The sequence below is a fragment of the Cynocephalus volans genome, chromosome 3 (genome assembly GCF_027409185.1).
Source record: "Cynocephalus volans isolate mCynVol1 chromosome 3, mCynVol1.pri, whole genome shotgun sequence".
Taxonomy (NCBI): domain Eukaryota; kingdom Metazoa; phylum Chordata; class Mammalia; order Dermoptera; family Cynocephalidae; genus Cynocephalus; species Cynocephalus volans.
This window is the reverse complement of record NC_084462.1, coordinates 158,305,281-158,332,184: the sequence shown is the minus strand read 5'-3', so window position 1 is coordinate 158,332,184 and position 26,904 is coordinate 158,305,281. Positions and strand designations below refer to the sequence as shown.

The 26,904-nt window shown below is 38.8% G+C and overlaps 1 protein-coding gene across 1 annotated transcript in view; it reads left to right on the top strand.

The window, feature by feature from the left end:
• The first annotated feature begins 240 nt into the window (after positions 1–240).
• The window catches only part of SNW1 (SNW domain containing 1), a 31,997-nt gene continuing 5,333 nt past the window's right edge, over positions 241–26,904 (top strand). The window contains exons 1-11 of the mRNA XM_063089428.1: positions 241–318; positions 6,342–6,495; positions 9,948–10,109; positions 16,598–16,693; positions 16,776–16,882; positions 17,697–17,801; positions 18,597–18,666; positions 19,343–19,408; positions 20,932–21,048; positions 23,121–23,262; positions 26,782–26,878. Of these exons, the coding sequence (XP_062945498.1) occupies positions 305–318; positions 6,342–6,495; positions 9,948–10,109; positions 16,598–16,693; positions 16,776–16,882; positions 17,697–17,801; positions 18,597–18,666; positions 19,343–19,408; positions 20,932–21,048; positions 23,121–23,262; positions 26,782–26,878 (1,130 nt within the window). The 5' untranslated portion in view covers positions 241–304. The remainder of the gene's footprint in view (positions 319–6,341; positions 6,496–9,947; positions 10,110–16,597; positions 16,694–16,775; positions 16,883–17,696; positions 17,802–18,596; positions 18,667–19,342; positions 19,409–20,931; positions 21,049–23,120; positions 23,263–26,781; positions 26,879–26,904) is intronic.

The window sequence follows — 26,904 nt, the reverse complement described above, 5'->3', positions numbered from 1 at the left end:
CTGATGCGATTATCCCATGATAAAAGCTCGGTCTGAGTCTGGCCCGTTACTCAGTCGGTCCGAGCGCGGGGCTGACAACAGTGAGGTCGAGCATCGGGGTCCCTGCACCAGCCAGCTGCCAAAGGACAGAACACGGTCTGGTCAGAGCAGAACCGAATTGGCCCCGCGTTCCTGGAACTACAAGTCCCAGAAGGCCTTTCAGCTCGGGCGCCCGCGCGTCGCGAGCCGCTTCCTTTCCGCCGCTGGTCGCCAGAAAAGACCCGCCCCGCTGTGCTGTCGCTCGCGCTGGAAGAAGCGGAAGAAGATGGCGCTCACCAGGTGGGTTGTGGATTCCGGTCCTCAATACGGAAGGGTCTGGGAGGATCCACCTTTTTCATTTCTCTGCCCTCGCTCTTCGGGCAGTGACTTGGCCCGGGCCACAGCGTGACTTGGGCCGAGACCATGGCTAGGCCCTCCCGCCGGCCGCCGCGGCGACTAGGCCTCGCTAAGGCTGGGGTCTTTCCTGAGCGGCTGCCCGGGTTGGGTCGCCCTCACGCTAGGGCCGAAAGCCGCGACGTGGCCTCAAACGCTGCGTCGTCGCACGTGTTTTTCGCTTAAGCCTCCTGGGGTGTGGACAGCGCTGTCTTAGGGCCGCGGCTGCTTGGACCCGGCGGGGTGAAGCCCCGGGAGGCGACTTGCGCGACTTCCGCCGTTCGTCTGCGGTGGTCTCTTTCCTTTCCCTGTCCATTCCGTTTCCCGAAACGAGGATTCCTGAAAAAGGGGACCCGGTGCTGAACAGAGGTTTTAAATTAGTCACAGTAGTGGCCGCTGTCCACTCATTTGCGCTGCTGCTCTGCACTTTAACTTTGGACCTTAGAATGTCTTCCGTCGATAGAACCACCTCAGATTTTTGCTGTACTCGGTTGCCCTGGTAACCGTCTGTAAAGTGCTCCCTGCCTTTAAGATGATTTAAGTGGGAGACCCGAAGAAGTTACATAACTCCAATTGGCTCGCGACCTTGCTGCCCCATCTAAGTAGGAAAACTTACGGTGAGAACTCAGCAGGAAAAGTCTAGTGTTAAAAAAAGGTTGTAAAGAAAGTAATCATTTTAGGACATCAGCTTGAGCCCTTTTAACACACTTCATTCTCCTCATCCATAATTTTCCTGGCTGATGAGAGTATGAATCAGGATTTTTTGTTTTAATCAGAAAAATTTTCTGTTCGGTGCCTTGGTCTATCCTAGGGATTGTGTATACCTAGGAAACCTGACTGTCTTTGGCTTCAGGGAAGATCAATATAAGGCATACAGATACAAAACAGGTGGATAACCACTTTGTGTTGTTTTTTGTGTAGTACTAACCTTAGTGCAAAAAGAATTAATGGAATGAGCTGTATGGAGAGTTTCCTTTAATAAATGTTATAGGCAGCAAACATTTGAGCCCCTCCCCCCGCCCCATGTGATGCACTGAGAGACATAGACTAGTAGAGTTATGAGGGAAGGCTTTTGTGGAAAAGGTGGAATTAGAAATAGGCACACAGGAAAAATACCAGGGATGTCATGGGTGTCATGTGCTTAAAATTGCAATAGCAGAATGCAATCTTTTCATGGTCAGACTTGGGGACTACATAGCTTCCATATGGTATTCATTGGTATCCTTTGTAATATCCTTTATGGTAAACCAGAAAATGTAACTTTCCATGAGTTCTGTGAGCCATCTTAGCAAATTAATCACACCCAGGTAGGGGGTGGTGGGAGGACCCGTTTTAGCCCGTAGGTCAGAAGTATGGGTGGGCTCGACTTGAGATTGGCATCTCAAGTGGGACAGTCTTGTGGGATTGAGCCCTTAAGCTGTGGGATCTGACACTGTCTTCAGATAGATAGCATCAGAATTGAATTAGAGGACTCCCCTTGGTGTCCATCAGAGAATCCGGAGAATTGATTACTTGCTTGGTGTTGTCACACATCTGGTGTCAGAAATGTTGTGTGCTGTGTTGATTGTTGAGTGAGATAGTAAGAGAAACTGAGTTCATTTTTCCTGTTTTTTTACACTCCCTGTCCTCATGGAGCTTACATGCTAGTAAGACAGACAAACTTATGTATGAGTAAAACAAATCAGGAAAAAAAAAATTCAGTAATGCAATTTCAGGTAGTATATGCTAGGAATAAAATAAGGATTAGAGAGTTTTGGGTTGAGTGGCTATTTTCGACAAGTGGTCAGAAAACAGCTCTAGGTCGGTGTGATTGAGCAGAGACATGAATGCTAAGATGGAAGCCGCTAAAAGATCTGGGACAGAGTTTTCTATAAAAGCTTAGGAAAAATGTTCTTCATAAATAGTATATTTTATGGTAGAGGGAATAGCAAATGTAAACATCCCGAGATGGCTTGTTTAAGAACAGGCAAGAAGGCTGTCATAAAGATGGTGAGTGTGAAGGGTAGAGTGAATTCATTTCTTCTGCGAACATTTAAGGAGCCCCTGCTGTTCTAGACAATGCCTGAAGAGTTAGGTATGAAAGCAGCAGAAGCCCTGATTCCTGCCCTCAAGTTGCTCACCGTCTAGTGAAAGAAGGATGGGTAAATGAATAGATGATTGCAATACAATAAGATAAATGTACTAGGAGTGGTGTGTAGAGGGTCTGGTGGGAGCATAGATGGGAGGCACCCAACCCAAACTTGGGGAAATCATGGAACAGCTCCAAATAATCAAACGTTTATGCAACACGTATTGAACAGTATGTATATAGACATTGTGCCTACTGGTTCATGGATTTTTTTATTTAATACTTATAAGAACCATGGGCTGGTTAGTTAGCTCACTTGGTTAGAACACGATGCTGATAACACCAAGGTGAAGGGTTCAGATCCTGCACTGGCTAGCCACAAAAACAAAAACAAAGAACCTTGAAAGGTAGATACTCTCATAATCTGTCATTACAGATTAGAAAACAGGTTCAGAGAGATAAGTAATTTATTCAGGTTAGTAAATGGCATAGGTGGGATTCAAACTTTGAGCTCTTAGCCATCACATTATCTGATCTCCCCAGACAGTATTAGATACCTGTGATGCATGCTGTCATAACACTCTATACTTTTGCCTCATCATTTAATGTAATTTGTAATTATGGATTTGTGTGATTATTTGTCTGTCTCCCCTGCAGGACTGTAAGCTGTCTTTCTCAATTTGTCTCATTGCCTACCCAGCATAGTGCCTGCACCCAAGTGATCAATAAATATCTTTGATAAATGAATATTCAAGTATGCTTACTAGCCAAGACTCACAAAGTAACCTGAATTATTTTTTTGTATTAAACATATTATACATCTACCAGAATCCTTTTGTGGTACTTTGGGGTATCACTATGATAACATGTATGACATTTAAAAAGTGGTTAAGAATGGTTAGTAGAAAGGTTACTTTGATTAAATAATAAGTTACAACTTCAGGGCTTCTACTTTTTTTTTTTTTTTTTTTTTTTTTTTTTTTTTTTGCAGCTGGCCATTGTGGGGATCTGAACCCTTGACCTTGGTGTTACCAGTACCAAGCTAGGGCTTCTGCCGTGATTCTTTGACCTCTTAAGATTTATTTATTTATTTATTTTATTTATTTATTTTTTTATATTCTATGATGTTGCAGAGCAGTTGGGAGGGAGGAGAAGAGGGAAAAGGGGAAGGAAATGTGATAGAAGAAGGGAGGAGGAGGGGCAGGATTGAGGCCTTTGGCACCCCCCTCATTCCCACAGGGGTGACTGGGGGGGCTTCCAGCAGAGGTGTGATCATTGCTGGGCTGGGTGTAGATGTCAGGGGGATGTGGCAAAAGCCCTCACCCCCCACCACCCCAACTTGGGAACCCGGGATCCTTCTTGCTGTGCCTTGGTGACTATCTCTGGGCTGGTTGCAAGTGTCGGGGGCAGGGGGTGGCCAAGGCCATGGGGCACTTCCTGCAGCAGCCCGTTGGTTGTCACCGGGCTGGTTGTGCATGTCAGTGGGGCGTGGCCAAGGCCCTCAGCCCCCGACTGCCCCAGCTCAGGAGAGCCCAGGGCACTTCCTGTGGCAGCTCGATGGTTGTCACTGAGCTGGCTATGGGTATCGGGGGGAGTGGCTGAGGCCTGAGGCTCCCCAGTGCCCTGGCTCAGAAGAGCCCAGGGCGCTTCCTGTGGTGCCTTGCTGGTTGTCACTGGGCTGGTTGTGCATGTTAGGGGGCAGTGTGGCCAAGGCCCTCAGCCCCCACCTGGTTGCAGGTGTTGGGGTCTTAGCTGAGGCCCTTGGCTCTCCCCTGTTTCTGGCTTGGTAGCCCAGAGGACTTCTGGTCCTTCTAGGTGTTATAGGTGTTCTTTGGTGAAATGATACCTTTACTAGTTAATACCAAACTTTGTTTCTGGTTGTGGGTAATTTGTTTTATCTTTCAGTTCTGTGTTGGATTATTTGCTGTTCCCACCATTTAAACTATGTACTGGAACTAATTTGTTGTCGTCCTTTGCTTACTTCTAAAATGGGGGAACTTCCTGTGGGGACCAGTACTTGAGCTGTGTGGTTGAGCTAAATTGCTGCTTTGTGCTGATTCCCTAGGGAAGGCTTTTTGTGCAGCTCAGGTTTTAATGGTTGACTTTATAGGTACTTCCTGGTCTAGAGAAATCTGGTGCACCTGGTTTGTGTAGAAACTCTGGTCTGGGCCTGAATCTTTTCATCAAACTGCACCCCATGCAATTCTATATTCCTGACCAGTCTCCTCTGAGTGGTCCTATGCTGATTGGGGGGCAGATCAGCTGTCCTTGCTGTGCCCCAGTGTTCCTCCAGTGGGCCCATCTCCCCCACCGCCCACAATCCAAATACTTCACATCGGACAGGTTATGCTCCGGTCCCTTGTGATGACTCACTGGCCTCTGAGTGGCTCCTTTTTTTCAGTTGTTGTGGCTCCTCACTCCTATGTGGATCCACGGGAACCCTGTTAGTGGTCTTGCCGGCCTGGGGGCCACCGAGGCCTTCCTCTCCCCTTCCACCTCGAAGCAACTTAGTCCTAAGGGCACAGCTGTGTCTTTTGCCAGTTCCTGCTCCTTGCACTCAGCAGCTCCAGCCTGGAAGCAGCTGGGATTCAAAGTGGTCGGTTGGAGCAGTTTTTTCTTTCTCTCATTGTGGCTTCTCTTGCCTTCATACACTCTGCAAGTCTCTCTTCCTCTTCCCCTGAGCTCTAGTGGCCCCAGCTTAGCTGTCGTTGCTTTTTCATAGTTGTAAATTAGCTGATTTGTGGGAGAGAGTGACGCTGGGGACCGTCTATTCTGCCATCTTGACCAGAAACCAAAACCAATGTTCTTATTAAACACCAAACCTCAGACTTAAAGCAGTACAGGTGGGGTGGGGAGAAGAAGTGAAGAACTACACTAAACGGATGCTTTAGAATTTTCTGTACTTCAACAGCTGGCTTAAGCCCAGCTGTGCTCCCTGCTGTGATGAGGACACCAGACCTCCTGTAGCTGCAGCCACAGCCCAGTCTGTCCTCCCTGCTGAGGCTGAGTCAGCTGGGCTATCACAGCATTCCTTTCAAGCATCCCCAACTCTGATTCCTGAGCCGCAAATGCTCCTCTTTCCCCATCGGGTATTGCTGCATGGGCTTCTGCAAACATCCCCTCCTCCAAGAAGTCCACCATCCTCAGTGGCTACTGGACTCTCCTCCTGGACAGGCGTGTCGACAGCTGAGCCCGTCCTCCTCACCGTCTTTTTCTTCGAATGCACACAGTCACCTTTTGTTTTTCTCTATGAAGTGAGCGAGTCCGAATGGTTCCTGGGGAGCAGCACCCCGAAGTTCCCTGAAGGAAGGAGCTAGCACTCAACACCTCCCGCATCCGTTCTCTCAGGAGTCCAGCCCCACAGCAAAACCAGCGACGGTGTGGGCCGCTCAGGGCGCATGTGTTCAGGTGCAACGGCCACAGGAGCTCCTGGGGCACTGCCAGGGCCTCGCCATGAAAAGCGGAATCCTAGCGCAGGTCCACAGGGACTCGAGTGAGACAAGCAGGGACAGCCCTGCCGGGCCCGCGCCGGCTCCATGCCAGCAGTCTCCCTGGCTTAAGATTTCAATTTCATTGTAAAGTAAATACCCTTTGGAAAATGCACTTATATATGCAACTCGTGTTTTCTTTCTTGTATCACCTCTTACATTCAGTTCTAATTCTTGTTCTTTTATATTGATATTAAAATAGTCAAAAGTAAGGAGCATAAGAATAAATAGTTAAAAATAAGGAGTATAAGAATAGCAAGGATACTTAGAAAACCATATACTGGACAGTTGGCCCCTGGGTAATCGAGAATGTTTAGTCAAATTAAATGTAAGAATATTTTTGTAATTCTGGCTTCTATTATCTTTGCTTTTAGCTTTTTACCTGCACCTACTCAGCTATCTCAGGACCAGCTTGAGGCTGAAGAAAAGGCAAGATCTCAGAGATCACGGCAGACCTCACTGGTCTCATCCCGAAGAGAACCTCCCCCCTACGGGTACCGGAAAGGCTGGATACCTCGGTTATTAGAGGTAAATATGGATCTTCAGTTGGATTTATTAACTGTGCTGAAACTTATTACCCTTGTAAAATAAACTTAAACCCTAGAACCTCTGATTATTATTATTTTTTTTTTTTTTAAAGATGACCGGTGAGGGGATCTTAACCCTTGGCTTGGTGTTCTCAGCACCGCACTCTCTCAAGTGATCCATGGGCTGGCCCTTAGAACCTCTGATTATGAATGTCAGTGTGATGGGAATTCTGGTTGTGTGCTCTCAAGACATATATTTCTCTTAGATTTATCTTTTTCTTCTTGCCTATTATCACTGCTTTGTGATCACTAGAGAATTGTACCATTTTGTGTCTTTTTATATCAAACTTTTAAACATGTACAAAAGAAACTAGCATACCTTTTATAAATCCAGAGATTATAGCATATGGAAAATAATGGGAAAGTAAGAGATAAAAATAAGAGTGATAAAAGTAAGTGGATTTCATGTTCGGACTTCCCTTCCCCCTAATAATACCACATAACCCTGAAGAAAAAAACCTTCCTCCAGAGAAAATTCCAGTAGCATTTCCTTTGATTTCTTTCTCTTCATCTGTTTTCTTATCTTCAGTTTGAGAATGTTAATACATGACTGATATGCAGATTAGATACATTTTTAGGAGGTATAAGAGACAAAATTTGATGGTTGATTTGGAAGCAATGAGAGAGAAGGAAGAATCTGGAATGATCCTTTCTATCTCTAGCTTGTTCACAAAGAACAAACTGCCTTGGCAGCACCTAATCTCCTAATTACTCAGGATCCTGTACATCAGTTCAACACATATTCCTTTCCCTACTTACAGGGCAGCCTTCCCATGCTTGCCCGCCTTTCTTATCTAGAAAGAAAAGCTAACAATTGAGACTTAAATATTTTGCCTTCCCAAGACCTACTCCACAAGACCTCCTCAACTGTCATCAAACCTGTTTCTTCTCCTCCCAATATTCATTCTGACTACAGCAAATTTTCCTCCTCCATATCCCATGGAATGTACCTGCCCTATTAAAAATCCGAAGGGCCTATAATATTTTTTGCACTCAGTCATTTTTGCTTTATCACTTGCTTATATTCTGTCCTTATATGATAATGATTTTTACTTTACAAACATGAAAGGCTCATGCCTTTTTTTATATGCCTCTAAGTAGTGGTCACAGTATTCATTGAATTGAAACTCATTGCTTAGAACTGTACAAGAAGCCATCTCCCATATTTTTCATTCTCCTCCCTATCAGACTCTTTACAGAGCCTAGAAGACGGATATCCAACTAGATCACATCTTGTCCTAACATATTCCTTGTCTTTTTTTTTTTCTCGGCTCTCCTCTGGTCCTTATGCATTCTAGTATATGAAGACCAGTCTTACTATAATTATTAAGGGATTTTTTTGTTGCTTTTTTCCTGTCTGATAGGGTAATTTGTGAGAAACAGAGCAAAATAAAGATCATCAAGAGTGCTGTAATGTCCTCTTATCTGCGGCAAAAAGGTGGTGATTGGCATTATCTAATAGAGGAGTTGAGTGTCTCTTTTGAGAGATTATAGGTATTCTTTGGCCTTTCAATAGATTACAGAATGTGGGTGGCAGGCATCATAACAACATACAATGGGCCGAGCCTGTGGCGCCCTCGGGAGAGTGCGGTGCTGGGAGCGCGGCGACGCTCCCGCCGCGGGTTCGGATCCTATATACGAATGGCTGGTGCACTCACTGGCTGAGAGCCGGTCACGAAAAAAGACAAAAAAAAAGAATAACATACAATGGACATCTCATCCTTGCATTTCAGCATTATGACATTAGGTTGCTACTTTTTAAAATCTTACTAGACTATCAAAGGTTTCATATATCTTGATGGAACAGAACAGTTTATTTGAAAATCAAACCAAAATGGCCAGCTAATCTGGAAATGCCATAGATGCTGCGGGAGGGGAGTGAATGTTCTGTGGAAGAAGGCATTTTATTCTAGTTTTCAAAGTAAAAGCTATGATTTTGTGGCAAGCTTAATGACCACATAATGCTGGATCTACAGTTCTGAAGTGCTTATTATAGTTGAAGAACTCTAGCATATCTGAGCATGTGTCAGATTGATGGCCTGGTTACAGGAAGCACTTTTCTTAGGAATGCTTTAAGTGTTTCTGCCTAATTTACAAGAAAATGTCTCTCTCAGCTTTATTCTGTTGGTTTTCAAAAATTTCAAAGCTCTCCATACCAAATAAGCATATTGTACCTAGGGACTCATATGTCCTAGATCTAATGGAGTATTGTTTGAAGAAATCTTGTAAAAGTGGATATTTTCATGACTTTTCTCATCAAACACCCTCTAAATGATTAATTTTAGTATGTTTTTCTTATCATTTCTTAGTAATACTGATTTGGCTTTTGAGCTAAAAGAAAGGTATTTCAGAGTAGTAGAACATAACAAAGCTTTTTGGAGTCAAAAGGTCTGTGTTCAAGTGATGCCTATACTAGCTATGAGACCTTGGGAAAAATCACTTAATTTTTCCAAACCTGAATTTTTTCCATATGAAAATATGAGGATGTTGAAGAGTTATAAGAATTAAATGAGATAATTTAAGTGTGAATTATATTTTGTAAATTATAAGGTACTAAGTAAATATTACTAAATTTTTAAAAACTTTTTAAAAATTGATTTTCCCATTTGATGATATGCCTTTTTTTAATATTAAACTTTATTCACAGACTTTAGCTTGTTCTACTTTAGAAGTCTTAGTTCTCTCTCCTAAATAATTGTACATACTCACTAGTAGAAATGTGGTAAACTCATTTCTCGGCCCTTCCTATTCTATTTACTGTATTTGCTTCTCACATAATCTTTGCCTTGTCCTAAACATTTTGCTTAGTTTGTTCTGGCCACTATGTAAAATCCTAAGTTCTTGCTATGCCTAGAAGCTCCTTTATGATCTGGTGTTTGTCTGTCCCTGCAACCTACATGTCTGCTCCCCTGTCGTCAATAAGTTATTAGCCCACTGGCCTCTTGTTTCCCAGAATATGCCAAGCTCATTCTGGCAGCAGGGCCTTCAGACTTACTATTTGCTCTGCCTAGAAAATGCTTCCTTCAGATCTTCCCATGACTGTTTTCTCGTCATTCAGGCTTTAGCTCACATGTTACTACTTCACAAAGGCGGTCCCAACCATGCTATTGAAAGTAGCCCCTCTTCTGAGTCCCTGTATTACCTTCACAGCACTTACCATAAGCCAAAGAATGTGGTTTTTTATATCTTTTCCCACTGGAATGTAAACTCCACAATATCAGAGACCTCTGTTTTGTTGACTGCCGTATCTCTAGCATCTAGCATACTAAAGATTCAATAATTATTTGTTGAAAGAATGGATATATCTTGAATCTCAAATTATTATTATTCTTTTTTTTCCTCCCTTCCTCCTTTCTTCTTTTTTCTTTTCTTCTCTTTCCTTTTTTTATGTAGGATTTTGGAGATGGAGGTGCTTTTCCAGAGATCCATGTGGCCCAGTATCCCCTGGATATGGGACGAAAGAAAAAAATGTCGAATGCACTGGCCATTCAGGTAGATCCTGAAGGAAAAATTAAATATGATGCAATTGCTCGACAAGGACAGTCGAAAGACAAGGTAATCCCCCCTTTCACTGATTTTTTTTTTTCTCATTGGTAATATTGTGCTGGATATTTTTTTATTTTGTGGAGTGATAAATCTCCTGTCATTTGGTTTATGGTAAAAGTATCGGAGAAGTATACTTAGGCTAACTTCAGTACTTTAATAGTTTATTTGAATATAATAAATTACACAATCTCTTTTGCCCTAGATTAAGTATAAAACTAGCATTTGCCATCCAGATTTAGGATGGCCCTGTTTACAAAGTAATCCAAAGACCAAAAATAAAATTTAGTTAAAATAATTTCATCAGAGAGCAGCTACACTCAGAGCCAAGGAATTATTTTTAAGAAGACCTAGTTTTTCTTTTTTTTTTTTTTTTTCTCCTTGTAAATAAATACTTGAGATAGAAGTAAAAGATGTCTTTAGAATTGATGATGTTGAGGAAAATACTTGAGAGCCTTCAGTACCATACTACCCTTCGTCCTTCTTTCTCCCAGACCTCTTCATTTTACCCTCTGTAATAGTACTGACAACCTGTCCTTTGCTCCTGCACCATGCCTGCTGAGCTTTTGGGGAAAACAATTATGCAATCATGGAAATTTATATCTCGTGTTTCAGCTGGGCTTCCTTGGTACTCCCACCGAGCCTTAACTCCTAACTCATCTCCATCCCATCTCATCCTTAGCAGGTGACTCCCCTATCTATTTGCATATAAAGACTATTGCAAGAAAACTGTCAACTTTCTTTGTCTTGCACTTGTCTTTTTGCCTTGACTTTTGCTTTCGTTTCTTTAAGAGATCCCTTCTCCTGTCTATGCCTAATCTTGTCATGTATATTTTGGATCTCAATCCCTTCCACTTTCCACTGTAACCTCACCTATTAGTTACTCTTTTCAACTGTCTTTTAAAACCTCTCCTCTTAATGGCTCCTTCTGTTAGCACTTGAATGTTCTTGCTTTTCTCATATTTTGAAAGAAAACATTTCCCTGACTAGTCACCCTCAAAGCTCCCTTTGGCTACCACCTGATTTCCACCTAGTTTTCTTCACTTTCCTTCAAGCTTCTTGAAAGAGTTGTTTTCTTTCCTCCCCTCTCTACTTCACCTTCCTTTCATTCAATTTGTTCATTGTGATGTGAACTCATCTCAACCAGTTTGCAGGGTAGGTTTCTGGTAAAGATCTCTAACACTTTGTTTGTTTTCTGGGTTTTTTCTTGTTGTTGTTTTTGGTTTGGGGTTCTTTTTGGCAGCTGGCCTGTACAGGGATCCAAATGCATGCCCTTGGTGTTAGCAGGACCACGCTCTCACAATCTAACACTTTTTTTTCACAGCATGTTCTCTTTGACTAATGTAATTTATTCCTATGGCTTCAGTCGTCACTCAAGTGCTGATGATTGTGTCTCCAGCCCAGTTTTTTCTGCTGGGCTCTAGGTCATTATATAAACTGTCTACAAGGGCAGACCTATCTGGATATTCCTTAAGTACTACCTAATCAAATCCAAACCTAAATGCGTAATTTTCCACTTAATCTCCCTGTTATAGTGTCTAACTCAGTGAATGGCAGTGATATCTTCCTAAGTGCCTATGCTGAAAGCCTGGGAGTCCTTTTTTGCCCTTATTTTATTGATATTTTCTAAAAATTACACAAGTAATATATTATGATAAAAGATACCAGTGGTAAATAAGTATAAATAGTCCAGCCTGCTTCTCTCCTACTTTACTTCCTAGAGGTAACTACTGTTACTACAATGATGTACATTTTTCCAGACTTTTATTGTGGATTTAGATATTTATGTGTATGTATTCTCAGTTTACATATACATATGCTTATAGACTTTTTTTTTTTACATGAATGGGATTTTGCTATTCATAACTTCTTTGACTTTTTTTTACTAATATGTTTTCAAGTTTTTTTTAGTACATATAGGTGTACTTCATTTTTTTAAAAATCCAGCTGGCTTTTTTGGTTCCTCAGTTGGTTAGAGCACAGCCTTATAACTCCAAGGTCATGGGTTTGGATCCCTGTACCAGCCACCCCCCCCCCCCCAAAAAAAAAAAACAATGACAACAAAAAAATCTAGAATAAAATATTCCATAGTGAGGTTATACTCTTTTTTAGGCACTGGTGGTTTTCAATTTTTTAGTTTTATAAACAAAACTTTATTCTTTCGCTCAGACCCTCCATCTGTTTAGTGACCACAATCTATCTTGTTTTCTTAACACTTCTGAAGTATATTCCCTTCTCTGCTACTTAGTTCAGGCCCTTATCATTTCTTGCTTCGTTTGCCACAGCAGAATCTGAACCCATTTTCTTGCCATTTGTCTTGCCTGCCTGAAAAAAACAAATTCATCTATGTCTGTTTATTTTTCTCCCTCTCTCCCACATATACACACAGGAATGTGCACACTTAAAACCTCTCCATGGTTTCCATGATCTTTAGGATAAAAACCAAGCTCTTTACGGCATGTTTGACCCCTTGCTTACCCATCCTCAACTCTTATGACCAAAATACTGAAATCCAAAAATAAACAGTCCAGTTTTAGCCATTCTATTTATTTTCAAATATAAAATAATCACTATTATAGGTGGCTGTTAAGAAGAAAAGACTTTAAAGCATTCCCTATAAATGTCTGCCAGGAGAAACAACTTGCACTTCCCCTAACAGGGCACATTCCCCCTTATCTTGAGAACTTCTCATGGGCATCCTCCTCTGCCTGGAATGCCCTACCCGTGGTTTTTGTCTGACTTGAGTTCTATTGCTTTCAGATCTCAGCTCACTCTTCACTATTCCAGGACACCCTCCCTGATCTTCCCTGGCTAGACTGGATGTCCCTCCTCTCTACTCCCGATGTTTATCATAGCAGTCGTCACTTTTTGTTGTAACTATCTGTTCACTCATGATCAATTGTATTTGACTATAAGCTCTTTGAGAGCAGGGATTATATAGTACCTTTATATTTTCCTCTTCGGCACCTTTCTTGGAGACTGAAAGCTTGATACACAGGCATTCACCAGTGTTAGCTGGGCACACAATAGCAGTTTTCGTTGTATAACAGAAAAACCACTTCTGAAGCCAGTGAGGAAGCATAGTTCACTCCTGCAAGAGGAAAATTAGGTCACTGTACATGCGGGACATGTACTAGAAATCTACCCTGTGCCATGGAGGCCTTCAGTGGACTCCAGTTGTCTTTATCTTGGTGGATCTCTCTTTCTCTGAGTAATCACTCTTCCTTATTGATATTTGCTACCTCTCCACTCCCAATTAGGAAAAAGCAAAATGTTAAGGCAATAATTTGTCATTAGCAGGTTGTGTTGTTTTGAATGAAATACAGCTTTAGCACATTTTGCATTGTATTTCAACACTGGAAACCAAGAATTGTATCTGATTTGAAGGGAATATCTGAAAGGTTTTTTCCCCTCTGTAACAGCCATCTATATTGGTGATTATTTTGTGTTGAAAATAAAGCAGAACTTTTTGGATTTCAGTATTTTGGCCAAATAAGGTCTCTAAACATTGTTCTTTTTGTCTATAAGAGCCACCAGAACTGAACCCAAAATTGGTATTTTTTAGAAGTATCACTCTCAGGTTCATACTTTTTTTGCTAAAAGTGGATGGATTAATGCATGAAGTTTTGCAATGCATTCAATTATTCAGTATTAACTGAGTAGCTGATATGTGCCAGTGGCATTTTGGGGGGAACACTTCTTGATTGTTCAGGATTGTCTTGAGCATTGTACAAAGTTTAACATAGCTGACACTACCTATTAAATGCCTGTAGTGCCCCCACCCTACCCATTTTCTTAACCAGAAATACCTCACACATTTACAAAGGCCCCAGGAGGGGAGTTGAAGGTGGCAGGGATGCCCTGATTGAAAAACACAGATTTTCCTGTTTTGTTCATTGACTACTTAAATTTTTAAAATCCCATTTTGTTCATTATGAACATTCAGGAGTCTAATATGGAAAATCCTTGACATATGATGAAAATAATCTATTGCGTTTTTGTATTTGCACTGTTGTGTAAAGATTTCTGATTTATTTCAGAGGGATCTGTTATTCTTCAGAAACCTATTCTTCTAGAAATTCTACTACCTCACATGGTGAATATGTTGGTAGGCTTATCCTTTCAGTCAATGCATTTCTTTGCCAATTTTCAGTAAGAAGAAAATACCTGTCTTGCAGATGAGTTACTGCTTTATTTTGTTCGCTAAGCTCATTTGTGCTCCTGATACCTTCAAGGGTATATTGTATTTTCAGATGACCCTTCCCAGCCCCTTTGCCTGCTGGGATATACTGAGTTACTTCAGCACATTTGGTTCTCAGGCTATAAAAATGGGGGGTTTTATAGTTAATTACCATGGGGAAATCTTGCTCTTCAGATGTCCTTCATTCAGCCTTGTGAGATATTAGAATCTTATTGATGCTCATTTAAAGGGTTATTAACTTTGGAATACCCAGATAAGGAGTAAATGGCTCATGTATGCCAAATTAGTATTGAAACTTTATGTTGAAATAATATGACTACCAGGGAGTCATTTACTTAGAATCCCTTCCTTTAATGATTGCTGTGTTAAGGTGATTAACTCTTCTAGTCGTAGTATGATTTTCTAGAGGGTTATATAATTTTCAGTTTGTGGTGGTATAGATTTTTCCATTCTGAAAGGAAATAAGACTTTTTAGGTCAGTTATTAGATATGTGTACTAAGCCTCACTTTTCTCAGTAGAGTAAGCTTTAGGGTACCTTTCAAAATGGTGACACTAATAGCTCACATATCAGTAGTACATGTTTTGTGTTAAATTATCTACATATTCTTACCTGACCCCTCTTCTCATTCCTGGGGGGGAAAAAGCTACAGATTTCAGTTTATAGCCATGAGATAACTTTTTTCTGGGAAATCAATAGCTTGTATAGAAAATTCTGTAGGGCCTAAAATATAAGTACCTTTACATGTAATAGAGGACCTCTAATAGAGGATCCCTAACATATTTATAATATAATAGGGTATTTTAATAGGGAAGACAGACAGTAAAGAAGTAGATACTGTGAACAGTGCCTTGAAGATAGTAAATAGAGTGCTGTGATTTAGAATGATTGGGTGGGGAGAGGTTGCTACTTTAGCAAGGGTAGTCAGATGAATGAGGGCTCGCCAATGCAGGACCTTTAATCTGAGACACAGAGATTAAGAGCTCATGTGAAAAACTGGGAACAACAATTCTATAAAGGTCCAGAACTGGGGGAAAGCATGTTCAAGAAACAGAAGAAGAACCAGTGTGACTGAAGCATAATGAGTGAGGGAGTGAGAGTTACAAGAGGTGACTAAAGGAGTAGGCAAAGCCAGCTCAAGTCTCTAAGCCATATAGTGTTTTTTACTCTGTTGTTTGGAATAGGAAATCAGGAATAGCATGCATTTCCTTTAAACTGTTTTAAGGAATGTCATATGATAGAATGCAATTATTAATATAAGACTTTGGCTTGTAGTAGTAAATTCTCTTCTACAGAAAATTTTTGAAGATCTCAAGTGCCTAGGAAGTTGTTTTTTCTTTGCATGTGTATCAAAAAATTTCTGATTAAAACATTTAAGTCTAGAATGCTTATTATTTGTTGAATTTCCAGTATCCCTTTTTTTCTTTAAAATCTGCCATGTACATTTTTATGAAAATGTCTGAGAAATGTAGATGGACATGAAAGTGAGTAATACTCTTGTCAGAGGCCTACTACATCAGTGTCAGCCTAATAGAAACCATGTTGGGCCTAGTACAAATCATATAATAGTCCTAAATTTGGATTGGCTAATGGGTGTAAAATGTTGTATATATAGGATGGGGTTTTTTTTGTTGTTGTTGTTGGGGTTTTTTTTGCTTTTGTCTTTTCGTGGAAGAAAGTTTTCTGAGTTTATTGTGGGGGAGGGAGTTTGGCAGCTGGCTAGTACGGGGATCTGGACCCATGACCTTGGTCTGATAAGGCTGCACCCTGTGTTCTGAGTTTTTTTAATGTGACACAGGTTTGTTTTCTTAGTCTATGAAGAGAACTGATGCCAGAAAAGAAAAAAATAAGTAAGATGAGGTCGATGAAATTTTCTAGGCCCAGTGGATTTAGAAATTATTTGGTAACGTAAATTAAATTATCTTGAGGTTGTAATCCAAGATAATGGTGCTGTAGGCAATTTATATCATCATTAATTTCAAGTCCTAGTGAGCCTCAAAAATAGGGATCATTGATGCATAAGATTTTGTTGGCACAATTTATTTGGATATTGACTTCATTAGAAGATCTCAAATAACTTAAATGTGTGGGGTCAAGGGAAAATTATTAACTTATAGCCAGAGCAGCAATTTGTGTATGTATTTTAAGCTTCCTTGATTTTAAAATCTAAAAGGAAAAATCTGAGTGTTCTAAATTTTTAAGTGTGCAGAAAGGACATGTTGACATCTGAAATGACTTAATGAGGTTGCTTCTTTCTATTCTCTGCTTTTCTTAAGCCTGCTTGTGTTTGAACATTTTAGGTCATTTATAGCAAATACACTGACCTGGTTCCAAAGGAGGTTATGAATGCAGATGATCCAGACCTGCAAAGACCTGATGATGAAGCTATTAAAGAGGTAACTGGGAATTGATATACTAGATGACTTTTTACATCCTAACTAACTTCTGCACCATTTAAAGCAATGTTTCTTATTTCAGATAACAGAGAAGACAAGAGTAGCCTTAGAAAAATCCGTATCACAGAAGGTTGCTGCAGCCATGCCAGTTCGAGCAGCTGATAAACTAGCTCCTGCTCAGTATATCCGGTATGAATCATGCTTGCAAGTCTTAGTTTCATTTCGAACTTGATTCAGGTTGTGGATCCTGGTATTCTTTCACTATCCTACTTAGTAACAGTTATAAATGCATTATTTTGAATAATGAGTTGAAGCCTATTGACTCTCTTTGCAGACAGTTGAAAGCAGAATTTTTTAAGATGTCCACTTTAAGATGTTAGCTTTTATGATACTTTCAAAATATATTTTTTTGTTTTCAGAAGTTAACAATTACTTGTGGCCATTGTGATCCAAACCACAATTATTATTTATGGTTTTCCATTTATATAGATAGGCATCCTTATAATACTTCTAAATTTTGAGAGGTTTCATTCGACTAAATCTTTGTGTGGCAGGATGAATCACATATAGATACTAAGGGAAAATTTAGAGCTGGTAGGGCTGCTACCATTATTGTTCCTCTGTTTTACAACCTATGATTAATCAAAAACTGTTAACTAAGTTGCCTGCTGGGATTATTATGGGTGTTTTTTTTTTCCTCAAGTGTATACTTACATAATAGGTACTATTTTGTGGTCGTCTTCTTATCTGTGAAACTGAACACTGCACCTTCTTTGTTGGAAAATGGATGGGGAGGGATCATTTGCAAACTAATACCCATTCTAGTTTACATTTTGCTTGTAACTCATAATTTCTGTTAGTTCTCTTATCTCTGTTGCTGTCTGCTCTGCCTAAATACTTTGCAGTTTTGAAAATGTAGTCTAGCTTAGGATTGTAACAGAAGGAAAATACCTACTGAAAGCTTGAACTTGTTACACCTTTAGTTTTCATCTGCTTTCTTCAGATACACACCATCTCAGCAAGGAGTGGCTTTCAACTCTGGAGCTAAACAGAGGGTTATTCGGATGGTAGAAATGCAGAAAGATCCAATGGAGCCTCCGAGGTTTAAGTAAGTAGATGGCTTTATGAGAATGAATTACTATTTTTAAAAGAGATATTAAAGGAGGAAAGTTGTCGCAAATGTCCATCAAGAGGTGAATGGATAAACAAAACTGTGGTATATTCCTACATGAAATACTGTTTAGCAATAAAAACGAATAAACTATTAATACACACAATAACGTGAATGAATCTGAAAATAATTATGCTGAGTGAAAGAAGCCAGACAAAAACAAGTACATACAATATGATTCCATTCACATAAAACTCTGGAAAATGCAAACTAATCTAGTCACAGAAGGTAGATTAGTGGTTGTCTGTGGAGAAAGAGGTAGGGACAGAGGGGAGATGGGAGATACAAGAAGGAGAGCTATGGGACATGCAGAAACTTTTTGGGGGTGATAGATATATATGTTCACTGTCTTGATTGTGATGATGGTTTCACAGGTGTATACTTGGGTCAAAATGAAATCAAATTGTACATTTTAAATATGTATAGTTAATTGTATGTCAGTGATATCTCAGTAAATCTGCTGTTTAAAAAGGAAAAAAGTATATTACTCTATGAAATAATAATAATATGGAGATGGGGTAAATGATGAAGATGACAAGGTTGGCCAAGTGTTGTTAATTGTTGAAGCTGAGTGATAGGTGTATAGTACATGGGCATTCATTATACAGTCTCTGTTTTTGTCTGTTTGAAGATTTACACAACAAAAAAAAATGTGGAGGGGAGACTTGAGATATAATAACTAAAAGGAAAAAAGTATAACACTCTTTGGTTGTGCTTTGATTTATACTTCAGGATTAATAAGAAAATTCCCCGTGGTCCACCTTCTCCTCCTGCACCTGTCATGCATTCTCCTAGCAGAAAGGTATTCTTTGCTATAAACTAAATCTTTTTTTTGTAGTCATGATTGTTAATTTTATAAATAAGCTCCCTGTACCTATACAGGTACATGTCACCACAGTGACTGAGTTTTCTTTTTTTAATTTGTTTTTCAAGATCAAATAGGAACTTAGTCAAGACTACAAAGTGTAATTTCTAGAGTATTTATCAGAATGTATGTAAAATGTTAGCTATTAATTTTCTTATTAGTAACCCAAACCTTGCTTATAATAGAATGAACAGGGTCTGCTGTTTCTCATGAACAGTGTTATCATCATAGAATATGAGTACATGGGTTCATCTGGTCTCTGATAATCTGAGTGGCTTTTTTATTTATGTTTTATTACCAAAAAAAACAAGTTTTTAATCCAAAAGTAGTCACATCACTTTAAGGAAAAATATTAGCCAGCATTTATAATTGTCAAAAATAATTTCTAGGTTATTTTCCATTTTTTACATTAGTTTAAACTTATTACTAGAATTTGCTATATGGGAACATAGTTTATAGTGCTACCAAAACTATGGAATTTTGGCCTTTGACTAAGTCTGTCAATATCTCATTGTTTGTGGAGCTATTTTCGAAGAGAAAGATTGATTACATTTGGGTTTTTAGTTAGGCTGTAAATCTAAAACTCTCTTGTTTCATTCTTTTTTCAACTCAGATGACTGTAAAGGAACAACAAGAGTGGAAGATTCCCCCTTGTATTTCTAACTGGAAAAATGCAAAGGTAATTAAGTTGACATAAAATCAGTCTCTTAGTATTATAACCTATGGGAAACCTCAGCACCTCACTAGCTGAATGTTTTCAAAAAGGAACACTGAATTTACGTGAGTTTTTATTTTTAATGTAATAGAAATGTTCGTGTCCAGATACATGAATACCACGTAGATTATTTTAGTGAATTGTAGCTATAAGAAGCACATAGAGAAGGAATAAATAAAATGAAGTATTATACAAGATGATATTCTTTAGAAAACTCAAATTTATATCTAAAAATTATTTTTGAAAGAAATTAAACCAGTGTAAATGATCGTGTGACAAAACAACAGAGTAAATGTTTGGATATTTTCAGTGCTTTGATTTTCAACTATTTGTCTCTGTTTATAACAATACAGGCTTAAACTATTTAAATCTTATATAGCTCTACTAATCACCAAAGCTTCCAGGAGTCGTTGAGAATCTGTAAAATATGGGATAAATTTTCTAATCACTATTTCCTCTTGTTCATAAATCATACTTTATTATTCTATTTTTTGATGGGTGAAGAAAGCCACTTTAACCCATGGATTAAATACATATATATTGATCCTTAAAGGAAGTTATGCACTTATCCTAAAACAAAAAGTTGTTGGCTGGTCTGATTTGGATTGTTTAATATGTATATCACCATGTGGTATTTCGATCTGGTTCTGTAGCACTTTGTTTTATGAAGAGATCATGGACTAGATGTCAACATTTGGAAGTACAGTTAGAAATCTAGAAAAATAAAGCTAAGCTTGAAAGTTACATGGATGTTTAAGCATATTTCTTGATTTATTGAAATGAGATGCAAAATTTCAGAATGTAGAATCTCAGTTGTCTAGCGAACTATCTTTTTTTCCATTTACTAAAACTTTTACAGGTTCTAAGAATCTGACAAAAGCGGATTAAACTACCTATAGATACTAAGATTGTAGTGATTTAGTCTACCTTTGTATGACTTATATTCGTTTTTACTTGAGGAGCAACTATTAATTAGCTATTTGACAGTGATTTCCTTTTATTATAATCCACAATTGTTTCTACAAGAATCTATTTTTCCAGAGTTTGGTCTCTGAAGTCATAGTCTTAGTTTAAATCCTAACACATCCCTTTAGTAAATCTGTGACCTTGGGGACTTCATTTAAGCTCTCTATATCAGTGTCTCCATCTGTGAAGTGGAAACAATAATGTTACCAGCATTACAGAGTTATTGTGAAGGTTAAGTGAGACCATATGAGGGGTCTTCAAAAAGTTCATGCAAAGATTCATATTATCTTTTAATTCCATTTTTCTATGTACTTTTTGAAGTACTCTCATAGATGTAAAGTGCTTAATCCTCCATACAAAGCAGCTGTTGTTAGCTGCTGTTGTTTTGCATCATCATGAAGAAACTTGTGAGGAAAAGAATATCAACTAAGTGGTTCTCAAAAGAGGTGTATTTAAATTTAATTTTAAATAATTTTTGTAGCTCTTCTGTGACTGGTGTTTTCTGTCTGCTTTCACACTAGGGTTATACAATTCCACTGGACAAACGTCTGGCTGCTGATGGAAGAGGACTACAGACAGTACACATTAATGAAAATTTTGCCAAACTGGCTGAAGCCCTATACATTGCCGATCGAAAGGTTGGTCTCTTATAATTTAATTGTTTAATACTTTTGATAATTTGTAAACTCATTCTTGGTTACCTAAGGTACTATTAATTTAGCTGTTATACTGGGTACCTAAAGAGACTTTAACTTGTAGTATATGTGCCAAAGACAACAGGTACTAATTGCAGCTCTGTATGTGGGCCTATTGCTGGAGACCAGCTCCGCAGGATTCGTTGGACCTGAATAGGTGGTGTGGCTTCAGCAAGGAAAGGAAGAGACGGACCACAGATGTCTAGTGCAAGTGTGGACAATGAACACATGAATCTTGCTTTATTTATATGTTTTTACTTAATCTTTTACACATTGATTTATTTTTTAATCAAAATATTTTTTATTTTGTTTTTATTGAAAAAGAAAGGTCAAAACGTTCCAAGGCACTCATGCTGTGACAAAAACATCTACTCATGCATCAGTAGTTCACCCCAAAGCCTGTGGCTTGTGGCCAGGAAACTATACAATAGTAGGATGCTTGGCTTTAAAGAGCATCAGACTTTTAGTTTATAATTCTTAACCTTCTTAACTTACAATTTAACCCTTTTTAATCTTACTTATACTTACTGTACTTGATTTTAATAACGTTGATTAGTTATGGTTAACAATTTAATGTTGCTTATACTCTATATTGATCATTTTAATTTATAGTCAAAATCACAATGTCTATACCTTTTATTTCCCTGCCAATAGACTCTGGGAACAGCACAGAGGACAAAGTGAAAAGTTAAATGATCCTACTCAAACTAACAAAAACAGTATTTCATTCTTATTATTACTAGGGAAACATGTTCTTGGTAAATCAAGTGAAACTGTGGGAATGGGGAAAACAAAGAAATCTGTAACTGGTTAATGATCAAATAATTGTAAACACCACTGCACTTGGACTTACCACCTCCCTGGGGGATGTGGATAGAAATCCAACATAATAACTTCATTCCACACGTACAAGAGCATGACCACAGCCACAATGGGTCCATGCACACATCACTAACAAGAAAGATTAATAACAAAATTAAATTGAGCCAACCCATACCGGGAACATGCATCAAAAACACCTTTAGTACTGACAATGCCCTTTAAATAAACCAGTTAATTTTGATGTATTTTAATATGTCCTGGGAGAAACTCCAGGGAATTTCCCAAAGCCACACTAAGCCGAAAGGTTAGGCTGTTTAATTCTGGAAAGCCTTGTCAAGCAACCAAAGGTGAACAAACAAGAAATTTCATGGAGCCGTGCCACACACACGGGACCCCCTTGTAGCTTGCAGGACGGCTCTGGACAGCCTATCCTTTGTATACTTGTACACACATCCCACTAGTGACAATCCAGCTCCCTCAGTACATGCCAGAATAATGGTATGCTAAGCTGATCCCATTTTGTGAAGATTGATAGGTGCAGTTTCAGACTTCATAATTTTCCTCTATTTTAGATGTACATGTCCCCCAAAAGGGCAGTGCAGAGAAGGGCAGGTAAATATTCTGATGAATTGAATGCTACATAAAATGGCATTAATAGTATTGACTGTCTGTTAATATTATAAATTAAATAGTATGGTATTTATGTGACCTTCTTGTTCACACACATCATGGCATGTGTTGAGAATATAGAAAAGTATGTCTCCCGTATCAGATTGAATACCCTTATAAAAATGATCTCTAGCAGATGTAGGCTAAGGTTTTATTTTGAGTTGGCTTGATTGATTCTGAAAGTGTAACCAGTCCTTGTTATGCTATTGATAATGAAAATTGCTTTATTGGAGTCTTGTTTAATTTTGTTAAGTCTTGTTTCTGAGAAAGCATTAGTGAAACACTTGACTTACAAGATTGATTGGGGTCACTATTATAGTTTCAACCACTAAAACATTCCCCAGAGTGAAAGAGCTTACCTTGCAGTGTCTTCCAGGCAGGATATTTTCATTTTAATCAGCAATAACAAATCTGAGTTCTCTATAATTGCTCTTACAAGCCAGACTTTATTCAGGGAGTTAGATGATAGCTGTAAATATTTATCCCATCATAGTGTCCTATTTAATATCTGACTTTACTAACAGGCTCGTGAAGCTGTGGAAATGCGTGCTCAAGTGGAAAGAAAGATGGCTCAAAAAGAAAAGGAGAAACATGAAGAGAAACTTAGAGAAATGGCCCAGAAAGCCAGGGAGAGGAGAGCTGGGATCAAAACCCATGTGGAAAAAGGTATACTATTCTCATTACTAAACTGAATTTTTGAACACTATATATCTCATTTTAGCAAATCTCTGGGTTTGTTTGTTTGTTTTACTACATACAAAAGTAGTAAGTACACATAAAGAAAATCTAGATATTTCAGAGAGAGTGTAGAAAGGAGAATAACATCTGCCTTACTAAGATGAAGCAGCAGAAAATACGGGAGTATATATTTAAAGGTGGGCTTTCAATATGGAGCTATACTAGAAGTTTTTAAAGTTCTGAGCAATATACTTTTAAAAGTCACATTATTTCTCAAAATAATAGGCTTGATTTTTTCTTATTCTAATTTTCTTGAAACTTAGAGTAATGAGATCTTCAACTGAATAATTCAGTTCCCCCACGGTAAAATAATCCAGAGGTTTTTTGTTTGTTTTTTTTTTTATCTTGTAGGTTAATGTACTTCTAGTCATTAAATCTGCTAGTATTTTTTCTCTGGCTTTATTTAGTAGTCTACATTAGTGCAATAATTTAATTATGGTGGGAAGACAAGTCCTAATTCTAATATAAGAAAATTTGTGAAGGTGTTTTTTTTTTTCATTAATAAATCCTAGACTAATATAAATATTCATTCTTTCATTCATTCAGTTTATATTGAGCACCTGCTATGTACAGGGTTTTCTTCCAGATACGAGGTTTTCTGCTAGACAGTGGGGGGAAGGGAGGATATAGCAGTCAACATTCTAGTGAGTGTAGATAGAAAAGTTAATCATGTAGTATAGTAGAAGGTAATAATTGCTATGGAGAAAAATAAAACAGGAAAGAGGGGGATCAAAGTGCCAGCAAGAGAGGGTGGTCAGAATAGGCCTCAATTCTGAGATGATAACATTAACACAAAAATGTGAAGGAAAGGGCCGGCCCGTGGCTCACTCGGGAGAGTATGGTGCTGATAACACCACAGCCATGGGTTCGAATCTCTCTATAGGGATGGCTGGTTAGCTCACTTGGTGAGTGTGATGCTGACAACACCAAGTCAAGGGTTAACATCCCCTCACCGGTCATCTTTTAAAAAAAAAAAAAAAATGTGAAGGAAGTAAGCCATATGGATATCTGGGGGAAGAGCATCCCAGACAGAATGATCAGCAAGTACAAAGGCACTGAGTTGGGAGTATGCCTGGTGTGCTCCAGAAAGCAGGGAGGCCAGTATGGCTGCATTGTAGTGAAAGAGGAGAGAAAGAGATGAGGTGTCATATTAATTAGGGCAGGTGGGAAGGGCAGTAGCCAGATCACGTGTGGCCCTTTAGCCATTATGAGAACATAGCCTTTACTTCAAGTAACAAAGGAAGCAATTGAAGAGTTTTAAACATAGTGACATGATCTGACATTTTTTTCTAACTTTATTGAGATATAATTGACTAGTACAAAGTGAGGTTTTGATATACATATACATTGTGAAATGTTTACCAGTGTCAAGCTAATTAACATATCAGTTACCTCATGTAGTTTTTTATTTTGGGTGAAAACAGTTAAGGTCTACTCTCTTAGCACATTTCAAGTATACAGTGCAGTATCATTAACTATAGTCACCATGAGTACACTAGCTCTCCAGAACTTATTCATTCTGCATAAATAAAACTTTGTACCCTTTGACCAACATTTCCCCTAATATATATATTTTTTTTTTAAAGATGACCAGTAAGGGGATCTTAACCCTTGACTTGATGTTGTCAGCACCACGCTCTCCCAAGTGAGCTAACCAGCCATCCCTATATAGGGATCCGAACCCATGGCCTTGGTGTTATTAGCACCACACTCTCCCAAGTGAGCCATCTGGCCATCTCTATATAGGGATTCGAACCCGTGGCCTTAGTGTTATCAGGACCACACTCTCCCAAGAGAGCCACGGGCCGGCCCTCCTAATACATATTTTTAAAAAGATTACTCTGCTGTGTTAAAAATAAAAGACTGTGGAACGGGTATGGGTAGTAGCAGGAAAACTATTTGGAACTCTATTACAATAAACCAGATGAAAGATGATAACGAGGTATTGAGAAAATGGTCAGATATTGGATGTATTTTTGGAAGTAGAGCTGACAAAATTTGCTTATGGATTAGGTAGAGGTATGAGAGGAAAAGAGGAGTCAAGGATGACTCCAGAACTTTTGACTTGAAAAGAATTAAGTTGCCATTTACTAATATTAGGAAGACTTCAGGTTTGGGAGGGAAAACTAGGTTAGTTAAGGACATGTTAAGTTTATTTATTTATTTTTTTTTTAAAAGATGACCGGTAAGGGGATCTTAACCCTTGACTTGGTGTTGTCAGCACCACGCTCAGCCAGTGAGCGAACCGGCCATCCCTATATGGGATCCGAACCCGGGGCCTTGGTGTTATCAGCACCGCACTCTCCCGAGTGAGCCATGGGCCGGCCCGGACATGTTAAGTTTAAAGATGGAGGTGTCCAGCAAGCAATTGGTTATAGTTTTTTTAGACTTCAGTTGTACAGAAGTAACCAAGGTTGTATGTAATGATCTGCTTCCCTGAATCATACATGAATAAACTTGAGGCAAGATATTAGGTATACCTGCTTTTTGTACACCTAGCCACTGAAGGCAATTATAAGTAAAACTTACTGTATCTAAGTTCTCTAAATGGGTAAGGAAAAAACAACAGAATGGTTCTTTAAAAAGTAATTTTAAAAAATCTGTTGTCAGATGTTAGTAAAAGCTAACATTTATTGAGTGCTTATTATGGCAGGTACCACTTTGAGCACTTTACATGTATTTCTTCATATACTCCTTACAGCAACATTATGCAGTGGTATTATTATTGTCACTGCTTTACAGAGGAGGAAACCAAGGCTCAGAGTGATGAAATAACCTGCACATTGCTAACTTGTCATAGAAACAGGAATTGAATCTATAGACAGTCTGGCTCCAAAGCTCATGCTCTTAACTACCCTGTATCCCCTCAGACTGATGAGGGTAGAGAAAATAAGGATAGACATAAATGCAATAGAGATCAAGATACAGCCAGCCCTATGTGCCACGAGCAAAAGGTTCTTTGTGCAATAGAATCTCGAAAATATAAGGGAAAACTTGTGCATAATTTTTTTCCTGACGTTTTATTATGAAAATTTTCAAACATACAGAAAAGTCGAGAGAATTATATAATGAACACCCATATCCCTACCACCTAGATTCTACAGTTAATATTAACAATTAACATTGCTAAATTTGCTTTATTACGTATCTACCTATCTCTCTATCCATCAGTCCAACTTAATACTCTGATGCATTTTAAAGTAAGTTGAAGACAGCAGTGCACTTTACCCCTAAACATGTTAGCTGTATGCATGATTCTGGAATTCACATTCAAAAATGAAACTAATAGTATTTATTGGATTTAAATTAATTGCAGGTAAGGTTAAAAAGGCTGAATGTGACTACAAAGTTCATGTAATTTTCTGTCAAAGGTAAAGAATATTCTCCCATTCAAAAAAATTATTAGATAATATAGTGATGAAGTCATTTTCAACTGTGTCCACACAGAGGATGGGGAGGCACGTGAGAGGGATGAAATTCGGCATGATAGGCGAAAAGAAAGACAGCATGACCGGAATCTTTCCAGGGCAGCTCCTGATAAGAGGTAGGTGCTATTTTTGAGATAAATAC